We start from the raw sequence: 17,397 nt of genomic DNA, 5'->3' as shown, positions 1-17,397 counted from the left end.
CGGGGAGAGGGGCCAGATGATGCCTACGGCATTGTTCTTCCTAAGGCCTCTCGGCACACACATCTTACTGCCAGCATGTGTCAATTACAGCGTTACAGACCCACGCATGCGTGGACGCGCTTCACAAATACTCGTGATATTGGGGACTTGACCCCCATCAGTAGTGGCGAGGTCTCCTTGAGGGCGCCCCTAAAACAATTAATTTCTAGCGACACCAGTAGGGGTCTCCTAAGAAAGGGTTTGGCAACCTGCACTCGCGTGTTTTTTGTAAAATGAATCGCTCCTGTGGTGAGGAGGCTTCATGGCACTATTTCCAAGGCCAGTGGAATTATGAGAGTCTGCCTGCGCCTGTGGTGTTTTCCACATAGTTATGGACTTGCCACATTTGACGCACAATCCATTATCTGCAGATTTGAACCTCCAAAAATATTTCTAGCTGAAACGTGTCAAAAGTTATTACAAATGTGGCTACCGCGGTTGCCACAAAGTGGAGGACCCTTTGAAAATGTTGACTGGTCGCCTTCAATTGCTTATTGCAGTATCTGGGTGTTAAACGGATACTCACGAATGAGAGCTTTATTCAGAAAGTGTTAGCATTTGTAAAAATAACCAGACAGTTTTAGCATGTGGAGAAACAATTAACAATACAATCACAGGAGGAGGAGCTTAGCGCGCATCCAAGATGGTTGCGTGAGCACAGGGCTCTCCGGACCCTCGCCACTCCTCGCCATTTATCCTGATATCCTGATTTCTTGGACGGACTTTTGAAGGTGAACCTAGACTGAGTCCATAACTCCTTTCACAATTTGAATCGGACTTGGGGGACCGAAATTACAGCATTTTGAACTTTCGAGGCCCATCTCGGGGCGGTGCCGGGGACTTGGTGAGCTGTGGATCCGGGACGTAGTTGAACAACAACGGCATTGGGACCTCACCAGTGGACGTACCCCCACTTTCAGTTTCGCTTTTGGTTTCTGGCACGGTCTGCTTGAGGGTCTGTTCCGCTCTGCCGGAGACCAGTCTGGTCTGGTGTCATCACTGCTTTCTCCCTACGGAGTACTGAGTCAAGTCGTGACTTTCTCCGGACCCCGCGACCAAGCTTCTCGGCCGGCTGGTGCCTGGCCTACCGGCGGCCATTTTCACTCGGTCCTGCGGGCCCCTCCGGGGCGCATCTTCCACCATGACGGGCAGGGGTGAACCCGAGAAGCGGAAGACCAAGACGTCTCTTCGCGGGGGACAGTTCCAGACAAATGTTATGGACCGCTACACTCAAGCCAAGGGATCCCCAGGGCTCTCCAGCACTACCCCGGAGGATGCTAGAGACGGCCCATCTGTCCCTGTCGACTTGTCCCTGCAGGACATTATGGGCGCCATTACCGGTATGAAGGAGACCATCGGCCAGCAGTATGAGGCCCTGGCTCGTAAACTTGACACGGTCGCCATCGATGTCACTTTAATCAGGGCTGACCTGTCCAAAACTAACGAGAAGGTGAAGTCGTTGGATTTAGCGACCTCCAGCCTCACGGCTGATGTGTCGGAACTTCGAACAGACCTTGGCGCCCTGAAATCGGCAAACGTCTTGATGTCCCATCGGTTGGATGACTTTGAGAACCTGGCAAGACGCAACAACATCCGCGTCATAGGTGTTCCGGAGAATCCCGAGACTCGGTCTGTTGACCTCCTGATTGAGGAGCTAATCCTCACCCATCTTGCCCCGTCTGGACTTAGCAAGTTTTTTGATGTGGAGCGCGCACATCGTGTCCCGGGCGGTAAGCCTAGGCCTGGCGCTCCCCCGAGGCCTATCATCGCCAAGCTTTTCCATTTCAGGGACCGTGATGCGATTTTGCAGGCCTCGAGGGTGCACGGCCCGGTGAAATTCGAAAACTCCTCAGTCAATTTCTTCCCGGACTTGACTCAACTCGTTCAGAGACAGAGGATGGGCTTTCAGGGGGTTAAGCGACGTCTTCGGGACCTGGGCTTGAAGTATGCGATGCTTTTCCCTGCCAGGCTTCGAGTGGAACATGAGGAGCGGACCTTCTTCTTCGAACGACCGGACAATGTGAGTGACTGGTTGGATTCCCTGCCTGGTCGGGGCGATCGTGTGGGGCACTCTGGCGGTGCCGAGGGTGGGGAGCCTCTACAGAATTGACTTTTCGGTCCCTAACCTTGATACTCAGACATTACTCAGTTGGGTTCTACCTCTCTGGTATATTTTGTTTTATAGTAGCTCTCGCCTGGGTGGCGGGTGGTGGCTGGCCTTCCTCCTCCTCCGGGGTCTTTTTGTAGAATTCGATTGTTAGGGCGACAGGCATACTGCATTTTGGGGTGGTTTTACAGTTTGCAGGGGTGCAGGGAGGAGGGAGTTGTAACGGGTTTTGGTGGGGGTGTTTGTGTTTGGGGGTGTTCCTTTTTTTCTCAAGGCGGATATTTGTTCTTTCTTTGTTTCCGGTGTCCTGCTTTCTGTGGGGAGACTCCTGCTACTTTTGTGGGGATGGGGGGTAGTGGGTTGAGGTTGCTAACTTGGAACGTCAATGGATTGGGGGATCGTATCAAACGGGGTGTTGTACTACAATATTTGCGTCGTCTGGCACCTGATGTTGTACTCCTGCAGGAAACGCATTTGGTTGGCAATGTGTGTCATGCTATGAATAGGTGGGGATACCGACTGGTTGCACACTCCGGGTTCACCACCGGTTCCAGGGGGGTCGGTATTCTTGTTCGGTCTTGCCTCCCACTAGAGATTGACAACGTCATCCGTGACGACAGAGGGCGTTATGCCGCCCTAACTGGGAGGTGGGAGGGTAGGACCCTTTCTTTAGTCACGATATATGTCCCCCCGGGCCTCCAGACCTCCACTTTCTCTGATGTGGGTCGGATGTTGCTGGAACTCCCGGATAGTCTTCTCTTCATGGGTGGTGACTTTAATTCTGTGCTATCCGGCGACCTGGATCGTCATCCCCCAGGGCCCTTCCCGTTTCCCAATCATGGCTTGGTGGGTTCTTGGACACTTTTGGGCTGGTGGATTGTTGGAGGTTGATGCACCCGACGCAGTGTCAGTACACCTTCCACTCCGGGGTGCATGGGAGTCTCTCCAGGCTTGATTACTTCCTTCTGCCCGCGGCCCAGGCCACCCACATTGGTGAGGTTCGACACTTGGCCCGGGGCATCTCAGATCTCTCCCCTGTGTGGCTGCATTTCGATACGGGGATGCAGGCCGCGGGGCGGATCGCCCCCATTAACCCTTGGCATCTCCGTAGCCCTAAGACTCGTGATAGCCTCCTGAAGTCACTCGATCACTACTTTTTGGAGAACGAGGGGTCTGTCTCGTCCTCAGTGTCCTTGTGGGAGGCCTTTAAAAGGGTCATACGGGGCCAGGCCCTCTCTTTAATAGCTGAGACCAAGAAAGCTAGGAATGGGGAGGTCGTGGGGCTTGAGGCTGAAATACTGGAGTTGGAGGCTGAGCTAGACTCAGGTGTTACTCATGAGGGGCTTCATGCCCTTAGCTTGAAACAGTTTGAATACAAATCCCTTGTCACTGATGCCGCCAAGACATTGTACAGGGAACAGCAAGGTAGACTGTATGATGTCGGGGATAAGGCGGGTAAACTGATTGCCTGGCTTGATAAGAAGGAGAGAGTGAATCGCGTGGTCCCTGTGCTTCAGAACCCCGACGGGGTGCGTGTGACTGACCCTGGCGAGATTGTGGAGTGTTTTGCTGACTATTTTCGTGTGATCTACTCCCCGGTGTCTGACAGAGATGTGGCTGACTCTTGTTCCCTGTTGAGGGATATTGCGCTGCCTTGCTTGTCTGAAGAGGATCGAGAATGCATGGATGCGTCGTTGTCAGCCGACGAGATTGCGGCCGCGATTCGTTCCCTTCGTACTGGTAAGGCTATGGGCCCCAATGGCTTGCCCATTGAATTGTACAAATTATGCCCTGACAAAGTGGCGCCGTTTCTCCGCGATATGTTTTTGGAGTCGCGTGAGCTCGGTTCCCTCCCTGGTGACCAACGTCTGGCTACTATAGTTGTGATTCCTAAGGAGGGCAAGCCTCGTGATCGTTGTGCCTCATACAGGCCCATTTCCCTATTAAACGCTGAACCGAAGATTCTTGCCAAGGTCCTCGCTAATCGCTTACTCGCTGTTATCTGTGACTTGATTCATCCGGATCAGTCCGGTTTCATTCCCCACCGGAACACTGCTCTCAACCTGCGGCGTTTGCATGGCGTTCTCGCCAGGGCGGAGTTTCTTTCTGAGCCGGCCATCTTGGCTTCGTTGGACGCCACGATGGCCTTCGACACGATCGAATGGCCATACCTCTGGGCCACACTGGCGAAGTTCGGTTTCGGGGCGGGATTTATCGGTTGGGTGAGACTTTTATATACGGATCCGCTAGCTCAGGTTGTTGTCAATGGGAGGGTGTCCCAGCCCTTCGCTCTCGGGAGGGGCACTAGGCAGGGGTGTCCGTTGTCCCCCCTGCTCTTTGCTCTTGCTTTAGAACCGCTCGCAGCCTGGCTCCGATGGGAGCCGTCGATAAGGGGTATTCAGTGGGCCCCTGGCTTTGAGGATCGAGTCTCGTTGTACGCCGACGATATTCTCTTGTACCTCACCTCCCCGCGTGAATCCCTTAATGTCCTTTTTGATGTCCTCACTTCTTTCGGGAAAAACTCCGGGTTGACTATTAATTGGTCCAAATCTTGTGTGTATGTCATTTCCGGTGGCCTTCCCCACCTACCGAATAGGTTTCCCATCCAAATTTCGTAATCCGGTTTCAAGTACTTGGGGGTTTATGTATCGTTGGACCCGGCGGTCCGCCATGAGCATAATCTCCTTCCTCCTCTTCGGCGTTTGAAGTTGGATGTGGCCCGCTGGCGTAGGTTGCCGTTGTCGCCACTCGGTCGAGCTGCACTTTTCAAAATGATGTCACTGCCCCGATTTCTCTACGCACTCCAGAACTCCTTTGACATTATTCCGGCGGCTTATTTCCGGGAGGTAGAGGGTTTGCAGAGGAGACTTATTTGGGATGGTCGCGCTCGTATAGCTCTCGCAAAACTGACTCTCCCCTGGTACGACGGGGGCATTGCGCTCCCGGATATCAGGAGGTATTATTGGGCCTCCCAGCTGTCCGCTATCAACCATGCTACTTACGCACCGGGTCCGAATCCGGCTTTCGCGATGGATAAATATCAGTTGCCTGGTGGCGACTTCAACAGAGCACTCTATTCTCGAGCGGCTGGGGGGGACCTAACGGGACCCACTAAGATTGCTGTACGTGTTTGGAGGGATGCTAATGTTGCCATGGGTTGGAAAGGGCGCCTGACACGAGCGACCCCCTTGTTTGCGTCGGACGGATTGGGATGCCTCTGGACAACGAAAGGCTTTGAGAACTGGGATATGATTGGCATCAGCAGAGTGGGTGACCTCTGGGTGAAAGGTGCGGTCAAATCCTTTGCGGTGCTTCAGAGTGAGTATGAGTTGAGTGAGAGGGAGTTCTTCAGGTACGTACAGGTTCGCCACGCTCTGCTGTCGGCCTTTGGGGCAGTTATCACAATCCCCGCAGCTTCCCCACTCGAGGACCGTATACTTGATGGTCATCTGCCCGATAGTACGATTTCCTTAATTTATAAGAAGTTAATTAATAATCGGGCAGACCTCCTTGTGCATCTTCGGGAGGCCTGGACCGGAGACGGGTTGGAGTTGGACGACGAGGACTGGCAGACTGCACTGTCCTTCCCGAAGGAGGTCGCCATTCCGGCCCGTCTCCGTCTTGTCCAGCTAAAAATTCTTCACCGTGTGTATGTGACGGGTCCTAGGTTGGTTGTGATGGGTTTTTCTTCGGATGGGCTGTGTAAGCGCGGCTGTGGATTGAGTGCCACCTTCCTTCATATCCTCTGGGAGTGTCGCGAGGTCGCGGCTTATTGGCGCCGTGTGCATGCGGTGATGGCGGATGTCACTGGGGTCGCTCTGTTGCCTGAGGCTCGTCGATGTTTGCTGAATGTATGGGAGCCTAATGACTACAACGTTTCCCAGGCCCGGTGGGCGGCACTTGGGAACATGATTGCAAAGAGGGATATCGCGCAGCTTTGGGGTTCCCGACGGCCTCCCGCCGTGTCAGTGTGGAAGGAAAACATGGATTGGTGCATGTTCAGGGAGAAGACGGTATATCTGGTTCGGAGCAAGCCTGGGGCGTGGGGTAAAATTTGGGGTCAGTGGAACGCCTACCGAGGTAACATTTGCACGCCCCCTTTTGAAGCTACTTCTGACATTCCTCTGCCCCCCTGATCCTGGGGTTCCCGGAATACTGTACTTGTTATGCGGATAGTTCTGACTTCCCCGCTGCCTCCCCTCCCCCCCGGGTTGATTTTAGTGACCTCCTGATTCTTTATCTGGTATGGTGGGGTCTCCCCCGTCGGCGCTCGGCACCATTTCGATTGTTTCTCGCCTTGAGTTTTGTTTTTTGTTTGGTTTTTTATTTTAAGTTTTCTTCAAAATTTTAAAATGTCTGTATCCTGTCTAACTTGTGAGTTGCCGAGAATAATTCTATATTCCTGCTGTGCCTTTGGAGACGAGTTGCTGCTCTGCGACGCTTTGTAATTGACTGGCACAAACTAGCGGCCGGCCCTGGTGGTTGTAGGCCCATGTCTGTAATTTTGACTCTCTGCACAATAAAGTTTTTCAAAAAAAAAAAAAAAAAAAAAACAATACAATCACAAAAGGTGTTGCATTATGCTGAATAATGTGCCTTTTCTTGTTGTATAATTTAATTAACCCTGCCGCATAATTCCAGCCTACATTACGCCCCTAGGCACACAGCACTCGGACACCACTCATTGGTTTCACAGGTACTGTAAGGGTACCTCTACTCCCAACGATGTTCCTGTGTGCTCGCCTCGGTATGTGGCACTTCTATTTCTGCAGTCCTAAAGGTTGTGTTGGCAGCGGCAGGCCACTTTGTGTCTGTCAAGGAAGTGAGATCAGCGAGCTGGGACCGCAGATGCACAGAGACAAGTGTTTGGACGAATCCAAGCTCGGCAGGGAAGGCGGTCACAAACATACATACCTTACAGCCTTTTTCTGATTATCTCATGGCCCTCCGAATCAATTGCAATGTTTGCCAGAGTCGCAGGTTTGTATTGCCACTAACTGGAGATATGTGTCAAAGTGGCACCATCCACGAACCCCCCCCCCCACATCGGAATGGTATGAGCCGATCTGCACAGCCGGACTGACAACCTAAGGAGTGACGCACCCTAAGTAGGAAACACGGAAGTGGCAGTTGGAGCAGCGCTGACCTGCACCCCTGGTGGATGGACCCAGCCCCGGCCCTGCCGCTCACCCCCCACCAGACAACCTCGAAGAGCAGAGTGCGTTTTGGGGTGCGTGGCAGCAGAGGCAAGAGGATGAGAGAAGAGGAGGAAGGTGAAGCAGAGGTGTGTTTTATGGGTGGGGGGGGAATGCGCCTGAGGGAAGTAGTGCACAGTCTCCTTGGAGAGTGGAGAGGAATGCACGGAGTGGGGAGTGAAGAAAGGAAGGTGGAGAGGTCAGAGGGAGAAAGGAGGTTATATAGAGAGGGAGTAAAGGAAGTAAAGGTTGGGGTGAAAAAAGTATGAAATAAGAGAAACCGCGGGGCAAAGGAAGGAGGAAGTGCAGACGAGCTGATAAACGGAGAAAAGAAGAGGCTTCGGAGGTCAGAGAAAGACCCACGAGCGAGTAAAACCAGTGGTCGAAGCGGATTAAAAAGTAAAGGAACTGTGACGCGGTGCACAACGGGGGCCGTGCAAGGGGGCGGGGTCAAAGGCGTGGCTAAAACCACAAAATATTCTGTAACCTTCACCTTCAGGTGTGTACATATAAAATATCACACCGCTTAAATGTAACCAGGCTATAGAGCATGATTCAAAGGCAATGGATGAGCCAATAGTCTCAAAGGTGAGACCTATTGGCTTTGCCAATGCTTGTTGTACAGGGGGGCGGAGGTGAGGTGTGCGCGAGCGCGTTAGGCAGCCGGGGGTGCGGTGAGGGGGGTCGGCAGCGGCGGAGTGTGCGCACGCGCGTGTGTGTCTGTGCGTGTGCGTCTGCGCGTCTCAGAAGCGCGTCCACAGACCCCGATCGCTGCGCGTGCCCTGGTTTGTCTCCCTTGGGAGCAAACACGGCAACAATAAGTTTCGTTGGCGGCAGCGCTTCGTGCTGCAACGCCAGCGAGACCTAAAAAATATATTAAATGTTAATTACTTCCCACACTACTCCCCTATAATTCCACAACCAGCTCCTACAAAAATTACACAATTTACATGTTTATCAATTAATTAATCATTAATAACCAATTAATAATAAATCAATACATTATTTGACACAATTAATATAAAACATTAAATACATAAATATTAATTAATATTTTTTTTTAATTAATTATTTATAATTAAATTACTTCCCACCCTACTCCTTAATAAACCCACAACCCGCTCCTAAACAAATAAGACAATTAATATATTTACCAATAAATAATTGATAATTATTCAATTAATAACAAATTATTTAACACAATTAAAAGAAAATAGTAAATACATAAATATTAATTAATAAAAGTATTAATTAAATATAATTAAATTACTTTTCACCCTACTCCCCTATAAACCCACAACCCGCTCTTAAGAAAATTACACAATTAACATATTTACCAATAATTAAGAACTAATTAATAACTAATTAATTAACACAATTAATATAAATTATTAGAAACTAATATTAATACAATTATTAATTAATTGTAATTAAATTACTTCCCACCCTACTCCCCTATAAACCCACAACCTGCTCCTAAAAAAATTACAATCAACATATCTACCAATTAATAATTAACCAATTAATAACTAATTTTTAACAAATTAATTAACACAAGTATTATAAATTATTACATACCAAAATATGAATTCATTACAATTATTAATTATAATTAAATTGCTTCCCACCCTATTCCCCTATAAACCCACAACCCGCTACAGAACTTAAACGCAATATTACATTTTTATAAAATTAATAACTTCTAAAAATGATAAATATATTATAATTAAATTACTTTTCACCCTATTCTCCTATAAACCCACAACCGGCTACGGAACTAAAATACGCAAAAATTACTTAACATAAAATTAATTACTTCTAACAATTTCAAACATACATTAGAAAAATAAACTATACTTTTAACACATATACTAAAATACAGACCACTAAAATAAATTTAGATTAATAACAACGATATTTTGACTAACGATATTACTAACTTTGATATTAACAAAAACGATATTTCTTAACTGCATGTCGATATTCTGGTCAACGATATTCTTGCAGGCCGATATTGTGTCACATCGATATTTAAACATCGATATTATGGCATATCGATATTTAAACATCGCTATTATGACTCTATATCCTAATTACTGCCACAGAGGAGGTGTCCCACACCAGACATCTCAATCCATCTTGAATATAAATCCATTAGAACCTGGACATAAATAAGGAGTAGCATGTTCACCCTTCACAGATCACAAAAGATCTATTGAGACTTCTTCCCAAGGATATTACGGACATTTCCGACAAGCCATAGGTATAATTTCAACTTTCAAACCTTTGTCACTGCAACTACATCTTATAACTGGCACAACATTAGAGTAAAACTTAAACTAAGTGGTCTCTTGAAAGAAATGTGGCTATTAGTTGAGAGGAGTGCGAGTCCTACTTAAATAATAAGCACAATCCTTGTCAGGGTAAACCATAAAAGTCAGGTTTCTGTACACGGTAAATTTGAGTCTCTAATGGGGCTATATGATCTAGTGCTCCCATAATTCACTTATTACTTGTGCGATCTGCCAGCTCAACACAACTGTCTAAGATTGGCCGGCAGGTCATTAAAGTGTCACACAATTTAGCTGGTGTAATTTGGTCCACCTCCACGCTTGTGCCACATATACGGTGCATGACTGTTAGACCCCTTCTCACACAAGACCGAAAGGGGACTGCAAAATGATTGGACCAGATCAGAGGAATAGACCGGTCAGCCACTAAACCAGCTAAATTTAAGAAAATACGGTCCAGCAAATGCCCCAGTCTATGTGTTGAAGAAGTAACATGTTGCAAAAGCTGCATACCCTCTAAGTCAGCAGCTACAGATGTAGCTCCCACACAGCACGCATCCAAATTCAAATCCCCAACCACCATAAAGTTCACCATAAAGTTAGAATAGCACTATACTAGTAGGGACAAGACGTCAGCACATGCCGACACAAATCTTAAGGCTGGCCCAGGATGACGATAAATCCAGCATCCCAATATTGCGCTCTTACTTGTCAGTGCCAGACAGAAGATGGCCACTTCGCATCCCTCTATCTTAAGCTCAGAGAAGACACATTACAAAGATTGTTTAAAAATGACTGCAATTCCTCCTCTTTTTTGTCCTTGCCTATCGAGTCGCACAATTGCAAACCCCCTAGGAATGGCTAGTAGATCATTGGAAGAGTCCTCTGTCAGCCACTTCTCGGTCAGAAAAACTGCATCTAGCATGTGCTCCACCAGAAGCGCATGCACCTTATATTTATCTTTAACGAATGACCTGCAGTTGATCACAAAAAGTTTGGCCTTGCATTGGGTGCTATGAGATATTTTAACTTCATCGGCAGTCCTCAGCCAGTCACCAAGTAAAAATCTGCATTTCTGACAACGTGTTTCTGCCCTGGGCAGGTTTAGTGTATGTTGACAGGCACTAGGCAGTTCCTTCTCCAAACCCATAAGCTCCCTTCTGGAATAGTGCCGAGGGGTTAACTCCAAACCTGCAGGGGACCTGGTAGTGGTGCGGTCCAGGTGCGGACAAGAGCAGACAGGCTTGCCTTTGGTGTGCAGCGGTGCATCCGTGCTGGCTTGTTTAAATAGCCAGCTGGGGAGAAAGTGAAGCACTAGAACACTACCTCCAAAGTGGTGGTTCAATCAGAAAGTGGGGCAGATTCACACAGTATCTCTCCCTTTCCGCTCAATCATCTGAGCTGATAAGGATCAAAGGGAAGGTAAAGGCGACACTCAACACAATGCCTAACTAATGGCAACAAATGAGTTTAGCAAAAATGAGGTAGTGAAGCCAAAAATCTGGAAGAATACCACACAAAAGATGGTAATTTCGAACACCTCTCAAAGGAAGAAAAATGCTAATGACGTTGGGGGGGAAAAGGGAGATACAATACATATCTGGAAGCAATGCCCTAAGAATTAGAAACATTCCTTAATGTGTTTCATGTTGTCACAAGGAAAACAATCATTGGCAAATTCAATAGGTCTCGACAAACAGAGTTATTGGTGTTATCAATGCCAATGATTTATAGCCCTGTTCAATAGCAGCACGACTGCTGTTCAGCATTGTTGAGTGTCATGGAACAAGAGCTATGACGGAGCCAGCGAGGTCTGCGTCATAGTGCTTTTTTGCATGTCTGGAGGGGTCGGCAAAGCAATACAAAGGGGGGGGGGGGTATTCCACGGGGAGACCAATACATTTTAAGTGGCCTCAGGAGACATCCGAGACCATCTGTTTTTATCTACTGCAGAATTAGAGGCTAGCTTCTGGGTGGAAACCCAGCAGTAATAGAGCAAATAAATAAACAAAATCGAAAGCAATTTAGGAGCTGTGGCTCACTGCTGTACACAAATGAGACACCGCACATCAAGCATTGCCCCAGTCTTCTCCCTGCATGAGAGGAGATGTTTGCAAAACACGCTAAATATGCCTAAAGTACAAGAAATTAAATGAAAATCACACACCAAACAGCTCTCAGGAAGAGGGTTGCAGGAGTGAATTGTTCTTCAACTTGAAACTACTACTAGTTACACAGGCACAACACGTGTAAGGGCGGGTGGGGGGTAGTAGGGGATGGGGCGGTTTATGAAACAGGGCATGGGCAGGTGCGATAGAGAAGAAACAGATTGCAGCAGACCAGAAAACACAAGAACGCATGTGGAGTGCTGGAACATAGAAGAAACGTAGTGGAGCAGAGGGTAAAACACAAGCACTCATGTGGAGTGCTGGAACACAAAAAGAAAAGTAGCTCCAAAAACGGAAGCAGTGGATGGAAACAGCCATTTGGCTCATGCTCCAGGTCAGGGTCAAGCACAAGGAGAGGACATGACCTAGGCATGCCTTCACAAACCGGAATGAAGAAAATGAGAGCGATGCTGAAGCAAACAAATGGAAAGCTGTGAGTGGGTTGTAAGCCACCAGTGTGTAAACAACATGTCTCGAAGAGACTGTGCATGCGCGGTCTGGCTGAGACCTAAAAACTACTGTTAGACCCAGTGAAGCTTTTACTTAGAGCCCAAAATGAATTTGAATGTAAAATTACCAATTCGAGGATTTGGAAAAACACCCAGCTGTCCAACTGACTCAACATGAGGCTTATAGATATTAAACACAACAGAAACTGAACATGTAATGCACTGCATTTGTGGGTCCATTAGAACATTTATGGCAATAACGCTGCAATTTCTGGAACATACAACTGCAGAAAAATAAAATAAAAATCTTTAAATTCAAATTCCTCCTTTCATTATAATACATGCGGAAACATAGACTGTTTGTGATACTTACGGAGAGGTGTAGGGATAGGGTTAGAAGTGGATGAGTTGGCGTTGAGTGGGCGTGGATTGCTGGCAAACTAAGAGGTTGATCCTTTATCCATTTTATGATAAAATATGCATGTTGCCATAAAACCTCCAAGGGTCTCATTATGAGGTTCTCATATTATAACATACTAGCTCCACCACCCAGAGTTACCGATACAGGGGGCATAGGTAACACTATGGGTGAAGTCTCCTTAGAAATAAGCAATTACAAAGGAAATAAGTTATTCTTGTCCAGTATTTCACTAGGAGCTGCCATCTGTTTTTGGCAGGAGGAATCACTGAGTGCAACACCACAGGTCTGCAGTGTTACCGGGGATCTTGGAATAGAGATTTCACTGGTAAATCCTGTTACAGGCCAAATCAGAATTACCGGAGAATTCAAAATGAGGCCCAAAAAAGGGAAAAGAATGTAAGTTACTTACGAAGTGATGGTCTCCACAATCTGAAGACTTTTTAAAATGGCCAATGTGTTTTTCTGTAGGTCAGAAGACAGTGCTTCATAACACTGACTGGCACCTATTACCCAAAAGAAACAAAATCATTTCAGTTATTCAGCAAAGGGTATATTACATGTTTTATTAAAGGGGCACAAACTATTTGGGGAGGGGCATAGTTTCTATCTCAATAACTTGAAATACCAACCAGTATTATGTTGCAAATTCAATGTAGCATCAACTTCCTTTTTTCAATAGTGTTAAGAAACTTTGTATACTTAAATTATGTTGGAAAAAATGGTACGGAATTGGCAATTTATGAAAATACTATGTACGTAAAATGTAACTTTGCCGTCATTGCTATATCCCTATAAACCTTCAGAGCTGAAATAATCTGGGTAAATGTTTTTTATTTCATTTGCACATTTTTTAACGGACTTCTGCTTCTGACTTATTTATAAAAGGTAATACAAATTATGAAGTACAAATATTTACCAAATCCCAACACAGATAAAAAAAAGAAGCTACCTAGTAAGACACCAGTAAATTAACAGGGGCAAAGATGCTTACGAAAAAGGTTGTGTGGCACTGATTTGTATTTCTCTGAATAAGTACCTTTTAGGAACAAATCCACATGGAAATTAATTGGAGTAAATGGAGTTTCATAAAGCTACTAATGTCGATACATAAGCGGTTAATCTTATATCACTTGATTAAGAATAAGGTGGCATTTTTCCAACGGATAAAGTGATCCATAATAGAAGTGGAAAAAGTATAATCAGTAGTGTAAGACGAGGGTACAATATATAATCTGATTTCCAGGATCAGTAAGCAGATGGTCAGACGTCTGGGGACAGTGATGGGAAAGGGAATGAGGAGGAAGAGGGAGTTTGATAAACTGCTGAGGAGGCAAGCTTGTGTGTGGTGGGTACTGGGTATAACAGTAGGCTGTACATGCTGGATCGATAATAAAAAGTGTAGATTAATATGAATACATACACAGAACACAATAAGCAAAGGATTGTGAATGTAGAAAGTTACAGTGAGATGTGATTGATACATGTACTGACAGCAAACTACACGTCCCAACGTATGTAATGTAGTTATTCGATTTTCTAGCATAATCTCTCTATATATTGGCTGAAGTTCTGGCTATGAATTCTAAAGGCTGTTTAAAAATCTGGTAATGCCATATGACCTATCAGTTTTCATAATTTCTCTAGGATCTTTCTCCCGTTCATTATTCCAACCTTCCTTTTCCAAGTAGATGCTTAGTCATATGCAGTGGCAGGGAGAAGAAGGTCGGCTGAAAGAAATCAAGTTACATAAATCTCTCAATCACAGACTGTAGAGAAATGTTACATACAGGCTTGTACAATACGACTACTGCTAAATCAGTTAACATATATAGGATCAGGCCACAGACCAGTTAGAAGATTCTTACTCTATCAGGCCTAACTCAACATAAATAAGCAAGTTTAACAGTAAGTGTCGGGTTGGGTTCATGAAAATTACATTATTTCCATTCAGAAATAGCAGATTTTAATTTTTAGCAAGCATGATGCAACATCGGGATCTCATGTTCACCAAGCACGCGTGTACTACTAGCAGTCTGCCTGTCATGCATATCTATCATCAAACACCAAGGCACTTCATCAAATGACTGGATTTTCAGCACCACTGTGAGAAGTTGGCCTGGCATATGCTGTCCACTAGTTATAGGGGACACCTTGCACCAGTCCAATTCGACTCTTAAGGTGATAGGTTTAAAAGACAACCTTTAAAGAAAGCTATCCTAGTGGTAGCTGTGGAGAGCAGCCTTCAGGCTAAGTCTTGAAGGAGTGTTAAGCTTATTGTTTTACCATAGATAACCTCTTGAATGACCAAATGAAAGAGTAGTCCACACAGGTATATATATAAAATATATGTATTTATTCTAAACAGAATCCCACAAGTCTCTTTATGAGGCTAGAGGTAAAATTACAATTCAAACAAGCATTTATAGATACAATAAATAGCACTGGAATCACAGGACCCCAGGGAGGGACCAAACCATATATTAAAAAAGTGGTATAAGAACCACGACAATTCTACAGACAATGCCTAGGGCATTTAGGATCGCTGGCCCCTTGAGAATCCACCCCAGGTGATGAGGAAGGGGACCCACGGGAGGCGCCTGCAGTGGAAATAGCTGCTATCGGGATCTCTATTAAAGCCTATGCAGAATGTCACGGTTTGATTTAAACAGATTAAAGTCACTTCTAGCAGGAGTTCAAAGTTAAAAACTTAGAGTTAAGCTTTTGAGGAGCCCACTACCACGAGAGTACCGAGGTACCACTGTTACCTGCCCCAGGGAAGCCGGGTGCATAGGTCGTTTTCGATGTCGGGTCGCGGGCTGATTTTCAATGGGAAAATGTACAAAACTGCTGCTAGCCAAAAGCGTTGATGATGCCGTGAAGAATGAAGTTGTAGATCTTGTAGAGAAGAACCTGAAAGCAGAGGGGACAGAGTCTGAGTCACGGCACAGTGACCAGGGAGCTCAAAGAAAAGAGCCCTTCAATGTCGGGTGCTTCAAGTTGAAAAGGTGTAGCTTGGATCTGCAGCCACGGGCTCCGGGAGGCTTCAAGGAAGGCCAGCTTCTGGAGGGCGACTGTCCCACGAAGGATGAGGGTCGCTGCGGTGTTAGTGTCCGGATTGGATCCACTAAGCCTTGGGAACCGCAATCCACGCAAGATGAACAAATCAGCTACTGGTGCAGACCCACGAGGTCTGAGAGAGATCTCCTTCGAGGAGACTATAGAGCAGGCCTGGAGCAACCAGGGGAACTCTTAAAAGTAAAGATTGTCCTCCGCTATGGCCCACAAGTTGAGAGACAAGGGACCGCGGAAGGCAGCAATTTGGAGTGCGTAAAAAAGGGTGCCCACGGGCCACCGGGGTGAGCTAGGGTGCTGATCTTTGAGACAGTTGCTGCTGAGAGGTTGGCTCAATATTGGGCCAAAGCACAACTTCCCCCACTGGTCAGGGTCGTGTGCTACGCAAGAGGTGGCCGGTGTCCTGGGGTATTGGGGATCTCGGCACCCACACGGTCCACGGTGCTCAGACTTGCTGGGCACGCTCACTGCCCTCTGGGATGCTAGGAAACCCACCTCAAGGTTGAGAGGAGTCGTCGATGTCCGAAGGAGCAGCGAATTTCCAACCGGGTCACTTGCAGTGTTTCAGGTGCCTGCCAAGCAGGGGGGTAACTCCTTTACCCCAAGGGAGATTTCTTCAGTCAGCTGAGCAGCAGCTCGTCGAAGGTCAAGTCTGTGAAGTCCAAGATTAATCTGATCCTCTGGGGACACGTTATTCACCTTTATCCGCAAGATTAGGGGAGTGTCCAGATCAGTGTCCACCAATGGGAGTTGAGGCGGGAAAGGGTGGCTACACCCTCTCCCCTTTGTGTGTTTCCCGCCTGGGCGAGGGGCAGGATGGCCCTGAACCGGTTCCAGGCGGTGTATGCACAATGTAGGCGCTGTAGCAGCCTACGTGCAACTCTGAAAGGCATCCTATGGTGCACCCACCCAGTTCCAATCCACATAGCCTGTCTGGGAAGGTGCTGGCACCTCCCTGCAACAGGATCCCTATTGTCCAGCTGCCGAGGCTGGGGTTTTGCCGAGCAACAGGCATCCAGAGTCGTGTGGGTGGTGAGTAGCATCCATTTTGTGATACGTGTGCACTTTTAAATTGGTGTCTAAATTCTGCCGCTTTTCCCATATCGCCCCACTAGCAGGGGGGAATCATGCCCTCATGCCCATGGCTGGACTGGGGGTATTATTCCTACATGTTTGACACCAAACACAATATGGTTCTGTGTAGCTATTCTCAAGTTATCACACTATCGTGATATACTTATAATGCGGTTAAGAGTATATGGTATGGCTACACTACAAACAACCCAGCAATGATTTTTACGAGGGTTGCAGAAGGGCCCTACTCAGGTAGGGGTCCCCCCTCACACATATCCCAGCACCCTGCCTTGTAGGATTAGCAAGGCCTGCTTGAGGGGTGACCAATGAGAATACATGTATTGTACATAGGTGGGATAAAGGGTACCTGTATCCCTGTAAGGGGGTGCAAGCACCACCTTACCCAGACTACAGTAGTGGTCTGGTGGTGTCATTTGGTATGGCTGTCCCAGGGTGGCACAATAAGTGCTGCAGCCCTGGTAGGCCTCTGAGGGACCCATGCCCTGGGTACCTAGGGTACCATCTACAAGGGCTGACAGGGTATCCTAGGGTACTCACATCAGTTTAGAGAAGAAGCAGAT

General features: G+C 47.0%; 1 protein-coding gene across 4 annotated transcripts in view; it reads right to left on the bottom strand.

Moving 5' to 3' along the window:
• GNPAT (glyceronephosphate O-acyltransferase) overlaps positions 1–17,397 on the bottom strand; it is a 654,210-nt gene that overhangs the window by 89,541 nt on the left and 547,272 nt on the right. For all 4 annotated transcript variants that reach the window (XM_085612021.1, XM_085612024.1, XM_085612023.1 and 1 more), the window contains one exon: positions 13,080–13,173. In XM_085612021.1, the coding sequence (XP_085468147.1) occupies positions 13,080–13,173 (94 nt within the window). The remainder of the gene's footprint in view (positions 1–13,079; positions 13,174–17,397) is intronic.

Source organism: Triturus cristatus, chromosome 6, assembly GCF_964204655.1.
Source record: "Triturus cristatus chromosome 6, aTriCri1.1, whole genome shotgun sequence".
NCBI classification, from domain to species: domain Eukaryota; kingdom Metazoa; phylum Chordata; class Amphibia; order Caudata; family Salamandridae; genus Triturus; species Triturus cristatus.
Note: the sequence above shows the minus strand (reverse complement) of the source record. Positions and strands in the feature narration are given on the sequence as shown.